This window comes from Nestor notabilis, unplaced genomic scaffold (genome assembly GCF_000696875.1).
Source record: "Nestor notabilis isolate BGI_N333 unplaced genomic scaffold, ASM69687v1 scaffold6670, whole genome shotgun sequence".
In the NCBI taxonomy this organism is placed as follows: Eukaryota; Metazoa; Chordata; class Aves; order Psittaciformes; family Psittacidae; genus Nestor; species Nestor notabilis.
The window spans coordinates 55,407-67,463 of NW_009912362.1; the positions used below are offsets into that span (position 1 = coordinate 55,407).

General features: G+C 43.0%; 1 protein-coding gene across 1 annotated transcript in view; it reads right to left on the bottom strand.

The window, feature by feature from the left end:
- FGFR2 (fibroblast growth factor receptor 2) overlaps positions 1–3,411 on the bottom strand; it is a gene marked incomplete at its 5' end in the record, with an annotated part of 57,433 nt that extends 54,022 nt beyond the window's left edge. The window contains 2 exons of the mRNA XM_010019135.1: positions 2,367–2,441; positions 3,145–3,411. Coding sequence (XP_010017437.1) covers positions 2,367–2,441; positions 3,145–3,411 — 342 coding nt within the window. The remainder of the gene's footprint in view (positions 1–2,366; positions 2,442–3,144) is intronic.
- Positions 3,412–12,057: the final 8,646 nt, after the last annotated feature.

Sequence of the window (12,057 nt, forward strand, 5' to 3'; positions counted from 1 at the left end):
TTGCAATGCAGTGTCTTAAATGAGATGTGGCCTTCTGGATGCAATATAAAGCCTAGAAGAGGAGCACTGATGGGAAGGCTTAGAAGATGCTAGATGCACAAGCCTCAGTGGTTTGCAAAAGCACCACACCAAGTCCCACCCTTAACTTTCATACAGCTTCAATCTTGCCAAATCACAACCCTCTTTCAGCAATGCTGCTTTAATCCAACCGAGTTACTATGATGCAACTTTTCATTGAAAGCAGACTACTTGCAGGGATGTGGTGCCACGCTCATTCTTTTACTTCCAGCTCTTCCCATCGAGCTCCCAGACATCAGGATGAAGGCTGCGTTGCTCCCTGCACCCATCTGCAAGCTTGCAAGAAGCCCCAGAAGTTTGTGGGCAGCTTGTAAAGAGCAATCTCATGAGGATTTGTTTGTGCAATGCTCTGCTCAGGAGCAATCTGTCTTCTTGCTGTTTCCTCCCTTCTGCACTGCAAGAGTTTGCACTCTCGCTGCCACCAGAGATGTTTGTGTGCTCACGCTCTAAAGGCATCTTTCATTTTGAGCAGGGAAAGTGTGACTGACCCCTGCAGAAGCACACACTCCATCCCTGGCAGATGGAAATCGTCAGTGGCCTTTCATCAGCTCCTGAACCAAGATTGATCAACAGTAGCTTACAATGACAGCTCGTAATACAAGGCCATCACTAGTGTTACACAGGACAAACTACCCAGAGAAGCTGTGGCTGCCCCATCCCTGGCAGTGTTCAAGGTTGCTTGAAGCAGCCTGGTCTAGTGGAAGGTGACCCTGCCCATGGCAGGGGGTTGGAACTGGATGAGCTTTAATGTCCCTTCCAAATTAAGCCACTTTATACCTCTATGACCACTGGGTAGTTCTCCCTGATGCACAACCATGTTATAGAGCATAGCTGCCTTGAGATCAGGTCTTTTTCTTTTTTGTCTCTTCCTAAAGCCATTTGTGCTCACAATGAATCACTAATGCCATCAGCACAGATTGGAAGCACAATTGTCTTCACTAACACACCAAACACACTGCAAGCCCTTTCCTGACCAACACCAAAAAGCCTCTAAAGTGGTAACAGACACAGGGATGTGTCCTAAAAGGAATTTCTACCCACAAGTCCTTTTCAGGGGAACACTAACATTGCCTGGGCTGGTGGGTTTTGCTTAGACAACTCCTTTTAAAAGCAGTGTCCCTTTCCCAAACTCGCCAATTATCTTTGCCACCACATTCCTTTGTCAGAGCAGCCTCCAGCTGCCTAATCTCAGCCACTTCAAGCTGCACCTGTGAATCAGACCGGGTTAATCACACTAACAGATGGCAGGGGCCAAAAAGGCAGCTAACAACTTATATCATTTTAAATAGCATCTAATGTTTCACAGCTTCAGACCAGGGGCAGTCGTATACAACAGTAACTAACTAGGGGAGCTCAAATCAGGCTCGTACTTTATTGTACTTCAAGCATACGGTATAGCTGCCAGTTGCTAATCAGGCTGACGAGCAAACATACTACCTGGCTACTGTGTTTGGTAACTAGCTGACATCTCCCATGAAGGATTTCTGTGTTCTGTGTGTTATTGACTTTACAAAGCACAAGCGATAGCGAACTACCAGTCACCGAGGGGATTTTGCAGCAGCACGTAAGGGCATAAGGAACCAATATGAATTTTACCTTTTTTTTTCCTCCTTAACAACTGTTCTATTTAGAGCCTATTAATAGCTTTCCAAATTCTCTAAAGGGACTGAAGTTTAACATTCAGATAGGTTTAAGACTCTTTTAGCCCATTTTCATCACACATAAGTAACACAAAATGTGGGTTTAGTGCTGGATTGCTTTCTATGCAACAAACCTTGAGGTCCTTTGCAGACAAAAGAATCTCATTGTCTCCAAACTCATTCTCCCCGGGGAGATTTCTGACGAGATTAAGGATTGAAGGATTTACCTCATTACAACTTAATTTTTAAAGTTTCCATACCACCTTTTAACAAAGTGAGCCGGATCTTTGGTTCTTCTGTTACATTTCAGCTTAGGTTCAGGGAAAGTTAGTTCATCTGTGAGAGTCTAAACCAGACAAAGACTGAACTTCAGTTCAGGAAGAAAGGAAAATGCAGAAACGCTAGCAAGAAAGGAGGAAGAAAGTACAGACCAGTAAAGCATGTTTAGAAGAATATTAGTTTATTTTTATTTTTCTTTTCCAAGATATGAACTATGTGAAACAGAAAATGGAGAAGGACACAGAAACCGCTACTTGACAGCCCATGCAATCAACAATCAAGAAGCTCTGGAGGCAGGAGTGCGAAAGACGGAACATTGTTTTCCTTGTGGATCTTGCTAGTGACTTCTGGAAGTTGGCTGTTACTTACTCATCTGGTTGCTGTCATTCACAAAGTCCTCGGACCCATCATTGTCATCTTCATCATCCCCAGAGGAAAGAGCATCTGCACATTAAAAATAATCAAGTCTTTAAACCAGCCTATTTTTTTACAGACAAATAAAACTATATGCTACATCTTAAGATTATCTATCAAGAGAACAGATGTTACATTGTGCAGAAGCTACAGAAAAAGAAAATCCAACCACAAAACGTGTGTTATTCTTATCAAATTCTGACAAAACTACCTAATAATCCTGAAATGCTGAAAAGTTTCTACAGGGAGCTTGTTAACCCCAAAAATTTCTTTCCACTTACAATTTTTGTTTTTCTTGAAGACATTCATTTCAATAGAACTGAGCGTCTCCAGAATGATTTATCCTTAAACTTAAAGGATGTAGGACACCCCCTTTCCTCTTCTGAATACCTTCGTATACATTCTACTGGCTTTATCGTGACCACAACTCTGTATAATTAAATCCTCTCATAGTGTCATAAAACAGAGAGCTATTCAGGAGCAGTTAATCATAGAATGGTTTGGTTTGGAAGGGACCTTAAACCTCCCCCCACTATAGATCCTGTAAAATAAAAGGCGTATATACAAACAGAGTCCATCTCAGGGTAAGGACAAGGAGGAAAACACCTAAATAACTAGAGAACCCAGCTCAACCCGCTGTGCCCGAGTGGACTGCTTCACATTATAGCATAATGTGTCTTCATATCACATTTTACAGCATCTACATGCAAAAACCTATGTTTAACTCACTCACCTGTAACATTTACAATGAAGTACAGAGTATCACTGTCTAGGGTCCTAACAGCAGTGCAAGCATAGAGGCCCGAATCTCTGGGTGTAGCATCCTTAATTTGTAAGTACTCCCCAATAATCACTGTCCTATTGTCGGGCCCCAGAGGGACCCCATCCTTAGTCCAACTGATCATGACGGCGTCTCTCAATTGACAGCGCAACTCAAGTGGCTCTCCTGGAAGTGCTGAGTATACATCTGGCTGAGAGATTTGGTATTTGGTTGGCGGCTCTGCGAAGGTGGGAGGAAGGGAGGAAAAGAAGAGAGAGGAAAGGAGAGAATTTCCAACACAAGTCAGTGAAGGCCCTTTTCATCCACAGAAGTCAACTAACGTTAAACAAAAAAGTTTCATCCAGATTAGCCCAGCAATCTGCCTTGTAAAACTGGACCACGCGCAGGTATGGAATAGGCTTCATTGTCAAGAGGTTAACCACGAGCAAAGCTCATCCCCTTTTGATCAGCGCCTTGTCCCGAGTGCCGTGCAAAGGCACAACCCGTCTCACTGGTCACAGCAAGCGACTGCAGCGAGATGAGTGCTCCTGAACTTAGGGCTTTGAGGAATTTGGAGGAGGCAGGAGGAGTTCGAGAAGCAAATTCAGTTTTATATCTTAGCATTTGGGTCTGTAATTCAGATTAATATTTAACCTTTCCCCATCTGATTTTATAAGTTTGTTGCTTTCTTTTTCAATCTGAGAAGAGCTGTGTTGGGAGAAAAGAATGACCAAAACCCCCCTCACTAACCCAATAAACATGAGTTCCTACACACGGCACATATGGCACCCTTTATTTTAATCCCTGCACCCTTCCCAAAGCCTCTACATTTGCCTTCTACACCACCAGCTCTGCTCCCAGTGACAGTAATTTTCTCTTTTAACCTATGCTTCATTTCTTATTTCACAGCCTCTCCTGAGCAGAATACAGCAGAAACCCAGGAACACAAGCAAAGCTTTCAACATCACAGTGCACACACAAGTTCAAAACAAAACGTCTCATCCACCAGTTCCCTTTTATAACCAAATGTCAAGAAGAATGTCAAACCACAGTCTTTTTCCAAAAAAAAGCCAAAACCATCCTTGGAAAACTACATGTGTCTATAGTTACTAGAGTTTCACCACCCCTTTTTCCAAGGCTGGCTCTCAGCAGGAGGGAGGGAACCACAGCTCCGGACACTTGGGACCATCTCCACAGAGGGATGGCTCCAGATAAAGGGGCTGCAGTTCTAATGGTTTCTCCCTACAACCACAGTATCCCTCTCCCACAAGCCTTTGGGCCTCACCAAGGAACATTAAGTAAAGGAAAGAAGCATGAAACCATCTTCTGTTTGCTCCTGAGGAGGGTCACATCACACAGACAGCTGCTCCGCGGCACACATCATTCCCGTGCAGGCACCAACTGTGCACCACTGTGTGCATATATAAATATACACACACCTTTCTGTTTGTTTAGGAGAGAATATTAAAGTAGGTGACTCCTCAATGCCCACCCTTGCTTCCAGGAATACTAAAACCCTGAAACCCTTGTTCCTTGTCCTTAGGGCATGGCATTGTCATTTCTTGTATTACACTTCCAACAGAGAACTCCAAAACAAGTGTCACACCTGAGCAGGCCTGTGGGTGTGAGTCTGGAAATGCTGAAGCTCTGTCAGGAGTTTAGTCTTAGGTAGCCCTGCAAGGAGCAGAGGAGTTGGACTCAATGATCCTTATAGGTCCATTCCAACTTGAGATAGTACATGATTCTATAAGTACCAGAAGTGGCCACATCAATGGGACATTCGTGCTTTTAAATATTGGCTTATACTGACACATGTGAAAATAGTGTGTCAGATTTCTTCTCCCACTCATCCTGGAATTATGTCATTTCAGGGAGTTCTATGGGAGTTTGCCTGAGTGAGAACAGATCCAGGGATGTGCCCTTGCAAAGCAAGTAGCTTCTCCTGGCTTTTTTCTCTAGGGCAAACGTGGTTCTTTAAAGAACAGATTTGACACATGCATCACACCGAGATGGTGACCAGAAGAAGTACATAAAACCATTTAAACAAGACCATTTATGGAGAACGTAAAGATTCTTGGATTAGATTTTATAACAAGGTCTCTAAACTTTCTAGCGTGCAAAGTTCCATCTCAAAGCCTAGAACAAGCTCCAATGCAGCTTTACACTCCTTACAAACTAATTCAGTCTTGCTGATAGAGTCACGAATCCACAGATCTGCAATGCAGGTGCTTCACTGAGCACTACACTATGCTGTTAGGAACCTAGTTTCCAGAAGGAGCATGGGCTCCTTTCTACATGTATTTTGTAACAGTATAGTTGAGTTTGCTTGAGATTTTACTTTAAATTAAGATTCCTCTGTCAAATTAAAACAAAAGAAAGAAAGAAGGAAGCTGCAGCCAAGCAGCTAATTTACTTTGAAGTTTTTAAGGCTCTTTGTAACGCTCTACCTGCAAAGCAAATTTCTTTAACGGAGTTTACACTGTGCCAACAATGTACTGGAGCCTGAAAATGTCTGTCTTTGAGCTTTGTAAAAATCCACCATGGGTGAACATAACTCAACACTCCTTTAAGTGCATTAGAGGCTTTTACCAAAGAGGCCAGAAAACTCACAGGATGCTCACATGAGTTGCAGCATCCTCCTGGGAAGACTGATTGTTCACGTACAATTAGAAGGTAAGTAATTTTCTACCTCCCATCCTTGATTCCACCTCTTTATAAACTACTATCCCCAAATGTACACCGAGTCTTTCAAACAAATGCAAATCCAAAGCCAAGAGCAGTAATTTAGTTCAAAATTACAAAGCAAAAAATGCCTTTTCCACAGAAAATTACTAGTACACTGATGAAAAACAAGTTTCCAACAGGTATCAGCATTTGGTAAATATTATCCTCCTCCGTTTCTTTGTCTCTAGAGTATCAGGGAAGACACAGCAAAGCGTTGTCATGAAATAATGAAGTCATGTTTGGAAATAGTGAGTTATTTCAGGTAAGCCTTTGTGTTGCCAAACTAGAATGTAGCAGCACTTAAGACTGTCACTTTTTATAATGTTTGCCTATAAACTCTTTCCAGTGTGGGTTTGAAATGGTGCCCAAAAGCAAACAGAGAACAGGTGGGATTCGGAGGCATGAGTCCACCCATCAGCTTCGATGCAAAACTCAACCAGTCTAAGCTGTTAAAACATTCCCAGCACCACATAAACAACCTACGTGCAAAGTCAATTCTCATTCCAGGACACTGCACAAGGGTTTTTACACTGCTCTGAAAGTCAGGGACAAGTTCTGAACCCATGTGCAAGCTGTACCATCAAATCAATGGCTCCCTGAGGCTGACATCAGGATTATTTCCTCACATCCATGTCTTTTGAGCATAACAGGGAAATAAGTCTGCAAGTTTGCTCAGCTCTCATTTGCATCCATCCTCCAGTATTCTCAGCAGCAGCACCCTGAGTTTTCCTCTAGTGAAAATAGCTAGATGGGAGAAGGAGGAGGAGATAGCCCTGCAGAGCCTTCAGCATCAAGCAAAGCTTGTGATCTGGTATCAAATCCATGCTCGTCCAGCCCTCTCCAAAGCTCGCCTTGAAACTGCATCCTTCAGTCATCACCACAAGCCTGTATATCAGCCCTTTCCTGGGAGAGCTCTGCTGAGCTGTGGGAATGCAGCATGGGATTCATAGAATCCTGGACACCTTCCACTAGAGCAGGTTGCTCCAAGCCCCTGTGTCCAACCTGGCCTTGAACACTGCCAGGGATGGGGCAGCCACAGCTTCTCTGGGCACCCTTTGCCAGCGCTTCAGCACCCTCACAGGGAAGAGCTTCTGCCTCAGAGCTCATCTCAGTCTCCCCTCTGGCAGGTTCAAGCCATTCCCCTTGTCCTGTCCCTACAGGCCCTTGTCCAAAGCCCCTCTCCAGGTTTCTTGGAGCCCCTTTAGACACTGGAGCTGCTTTAAGGTCTCCCCAGAGCCTTCTCTTCTCCAGGCTAAAGAATGAATTCCTTTCTAAGAAAGCTCTCCTGCAAATCCTATAATTGTGGCATTAGTTCCTACTGCAAAGGTGCATTACCTGACGTGCATAGCACCTATTTATCACCCCTCAAAAAGCAAACAAGCCACAAAGACACGTGCAAAAATTCTGCTGGTGTTCATAGACACTGGGGGACACAGGAGAGCACATTCTTTCTGCTATTGTCCTCTCCTGGCCACATCCTTATTTGTAATAGTGGTGCACAGAATGTGTTTAAACTTTACAGGTGGAGCTGTTGAACAATACCACCATGGGAAACCAAGCTGCTTTTAAACAAACAGATGTGAACTTTCTCTATGCGTACTCATACAGTCTCACAGCATGGTTTATGCCATCCAGCCATCAAATGGAGTAAATACTATTTGTATAAAAGCCATGACCACAAGAGAGGACTGGGGACATTCTGAATGCTCTACTTCAGATTGTTGTGAGATACGCAATTATACTCCAAATCATGCTTCTGTTCAAGATTCAGTCACTGAAACAAGAGATTTATACTTCCTTAGGTTTTAAGTTATTATTTGTCTCCATTTATTAAAACGTTAACAAAGAGCTGGTTATCTCAAGGCATTTAGTTACTTAGTTACAGAGCCAAATAATTAAACAATCAGCTAATAGCTAACCCCAGCAAAGATTCTCACACAACTCTCCGTAATACAAAAGCCTCAGACCCCATCAAGCCACTTTCCCTTCAAAAGGCTTTAGTAAATAACTAAACATTCACCATAGCGTGCCCAGAAGGGTCAACAGACCTGACCTGTCAGGAATCCAAGAGGTTCATTGCAAAACTGAATGTCCCCACAGGGAATGCCTGGCTGCCAACTACTACCACTCCTCCTGCTTCTCCTACCCGTCTCCTGTTTTTCCTGCCATTGAGGAAAATCGAGCAAGACCACACTGGATGAGCAACACAGAATGGGGATGTTGAACTGTGCATGAAGCAGAATAGCCACAGGCTATTTCACTTTGGGAGTCAAACCCAAGCCTTTATTATGCTCTCTCTGGGAAGCAGCCTCTGCAGGATTGGGAAGCCCAGGTATCATCAGCCAGGCTTGCAACCCTCCCTCCCACCTCCCAGGTACAAACTGATGGGCTTCTTCCTCAATTTAAGTTGACAGGCTAATACTAAGAGTAGCTCCATCTGCCCTTCTGATGATGGGTGATAAACTCAGCCTACAAAAGAAACGACCACCAGCTTAAAAATGCAAAGAGTCATTCCTGGCCACAGTGACCATCACCCATTAGCCAACAGCAAACCAAAGCCACAAAGGCTAAGCACGTCTCCTTATACAAAGGGGGACAAAACAGTATTTGCAATTCATCCATCTGCTTCTCCAAAGTCACTGGTTATTTGTACTGTGCTTCCGTCAGCTAGCTGCCAGCTCTGCCCAGCTCTGCCTCCGCCAGGCATAATCAGGAAGCCTCTGTTCTGATAAAAACCTTTCCCTTCCAAATCACTACAGTTTCTTCTAGAACTGTAAAACACTAAATATATATATATATTAAAAAATACATTAAGAAATCCTTTATCACTGAACACCACTCGAAAGAGCAGGAATCATTCTCCCTCCTCTAACATATAAAAACACATGATGAAAAAGATTTAAGCCTTATAGTAAAACTTCATCAAGCACAAAGCACCAAAGAGGTATCCATGATAGTTACAAACACTAATACGTGTCATATTCTAAGTCTTCACAAGTCTTAAAACAAGCTCCCAGGTTGCTCTGTTTGAAAGCAGTGAATCCCTAAAACATTAAGTGCTAGACTCCGCAAAATAAATAGAGATTTTTTTTCCTGGCATCTTATTTAACCCCATTATCCTTATTCTCTAGACGCCTAGTCATCTGGTGGGTACAAGAGATGAAACCAGAGGAACAGGAAGAATCCTTCTGCTCTGGAATCAAACATTTGCAAAACGAAGTGTTGCCACATAATGCATTCCCAATGCTCCAGAACAAGCGTAGAGCTTCCAGCCGCACTGACCTGCTAAAGCGTGGACCTCCAACATCATGTCAACTCCTATTGAGTGTTACATATATTAAGATCATTAAAAAAAAGTGAATCTCCTCCAATTGAAATGCTTGCCAATGTCATCATGGGTAAGGGAAAATGTTACACTGCGCTAACTTGTTTTCCTAAGCTTTGAAGACTTAGAAAAATAAATAATTCTGGTGAGCAGCAAAGAGTTTCACCACTTGCAGGACCCCCTGGCCAAGGAAAAAGAGGTCTGCATGTGCACCTAAAAGTCATCCCCATGTGATTACTTCTACCTGCCTTGTGTAATGTTCTTTGGCAGATGAGCAATTACAGAACTGCAACTCCTTGAGGTAACTAGCCCCAGGCAGCATTTAGTCCTGGTTACAGACACAAGGAAGGGCTTCAAAACACCTGGCTGAAGAGAGCAATAGGGATGAGCCTCATGAGGTCTCCTGCTATGTTGGTGTGTTGGCTGGCATGTGGTGAGATGGGTGAACCCACTCTATGTTTGTAGCATGGCTTTAATGGCAAAAGCATCTGGGTTGATGTGTCTCACCCCATAGTTAAAGGAAGACTCGTTCTCAAAAGAAAGAAACTGTACTTGTCTGGGCTTCATACAGAGATTAAAAATACCCACAGCGTGCAGCTTGCTTGCTCCTACCTGTCTTTATAGTTGTGATCATTGAGTTATGGCTACACAACCACTCAACATGCGTCAAAAATGCCAAGTATCACATGCTCCTGGGCTTGGCCGTGTGCTTTATGCTTTTGGAAGCAAAGCCAGGGAAGACTCAGAGCATGCCAAGTTCAAAGTAAACAGCAGAGACCAGCAAGGCCACCTCCTGCTGCTGGGAACTGCCCTGCAATTTCTTCCTGTTTGTCCCCATTCTTCACAGCCTGCTCCTTACGGGATGAAGACTACTTCATATAACAATCATCATAGGATTTATCTCCAGACATGGGACAGAGCAAGAAACAGCAAATGAGTATGTCTTCTGCTCAAAGACTTGGTAACCAGGGAGGGAGAAAACACCCCCAACCTTGAGCAGCCACACCAAAGCCCCTAAAACTATTGTGCTGCTTTTTATAATATCATGCGTAAGACAAGAAACTACAGGCCACTTTCATGATTTGAACCTTTAGTTCCAAGCACCTTATCTTGACCACTTCTGTTCAAGCCATAAGCTTCCCTAGCTGCCTAAATTAACAGAGTGATAGTCTCTGTGCTAAGTGTGCAGGGGAGTACAATATAAACTTCACACACAAGTATTGCAATCTCAAAAATAATTAACTACTCTTCAAACTCATTACAGAAGAGTCTTCTCATGTAATCTATTATACAATGCAAAGGGGAAATGTATCACCTCTGCCAGAACCTCAAATAAAAAGCTGGAAAAAAATTAACCTTCACTCTCTAAAAAGCAGAATCCAAGACTGGGATCGTTTTCTAATTATTTCTACTTTCAGCAGCACATCAAATCTTCCTGACTCTATTCTGCACATAACTAAGTGACAGAGCAATTTAACCAGCTCCCATTGTCCAACTTAGCATTAAGATCTGCTTGGGAAAAGCTTTGGATAAGATACACAACCTTGGGAAAAGTCATGAGCACATTTATTTAGTCGCAAAGGCTTTTTCTTGGGTTTAATATTTTCTTGCATCTCTTCCAATCTGTAGCTTTTTTTGCAGGTTCTTTATTTGCATTTCAAGAGCAACATAAAAACATAACAGAGCACAGCACAAATCCAAACATAAAAACACAACCTCTTTCTTCCAGGTTTGCCGAAGGCCACGCTCAGAACTATTGCTATTCAACATGCACAAGAAATAAATTACAACTGTGAGGTTAAAAATTGCACAATTTCATGTTCAAGTGTTAGTTCTGGATGCAGAGAACATTTATTCAGATTCCCTATAAGCAAGTCAGCAGTTGTTTCTTTTGTACACGGTCCCATTTTTACTTGACTATACAAATCCTCTTAATTTTAGCAGCTTGTCTGGAAGTCTCATCTTGCCTGTTCCCCCTCTTCCTAAAGTAGGATTGGAAAAAAAAGTCACTGGAAACAATACCCCCAAAACATCCCCTCAGCACTTTCAAAAGTTCGCCACAACACGTATAAACCATGCGATATTCTCCAAATACTTCAAGGTTTTGACACATGCCAGGCTCCCCTTTAATATTTAGTTAGAAGGTATCGGAGCTAACTCGATTCCAGCTCCACACAGAGAATAATCACCAGTGGGTACCTGGGGATAAGGCAAGAGCAGCAGACAAGCCCTGAAGTTAAAAGCTAGGCTGGCTACCTGCACTTCCAGATGGCACACAACCATTTACATGGCAAGGGTTGTTTTTAACTTGCAGACACCTCCATTACTCCTGGCTGGTAGCAGTGGCTCCTGGGCACTTTGCCATACAAATGGAAGATGGTTCACATGTTTCTGAATTTTTAGGAGAAGGGCTATTACTGAGCAGTGGTGCAGGTTTCTTAAGGAGCCTCCATGTTAATCTGCATGTCTGAAATAGCCTGGTGAGCAAACAGTATCAGATACATCTGTGTACTTCAACACTGTAATATCTGAACAGGATTATTTTTCATTTAAACCTATAGTTAATAGAACAAAGCTCAAGAACTGCTCAGAATTTCAACTGGGGTTTTGAAATGACTTTTAAGAACTGTTGGGTGGCATTCAGCGCTATAAATCGTATTACTTTCCCTGAAACAAATTAAACATTGCAACACAGAGGCAGTGAGCAGGGCACTTTACAAACTTGCAAAGCCAGTCTCACAGCAGCACCTTCTCCAGCAGCAGGTCCTGCCAGCAGCAAACCTACACACAGCCCATCCTTCAGAGCATCATTGAATCATAGAATGGTTTGGGTTGGA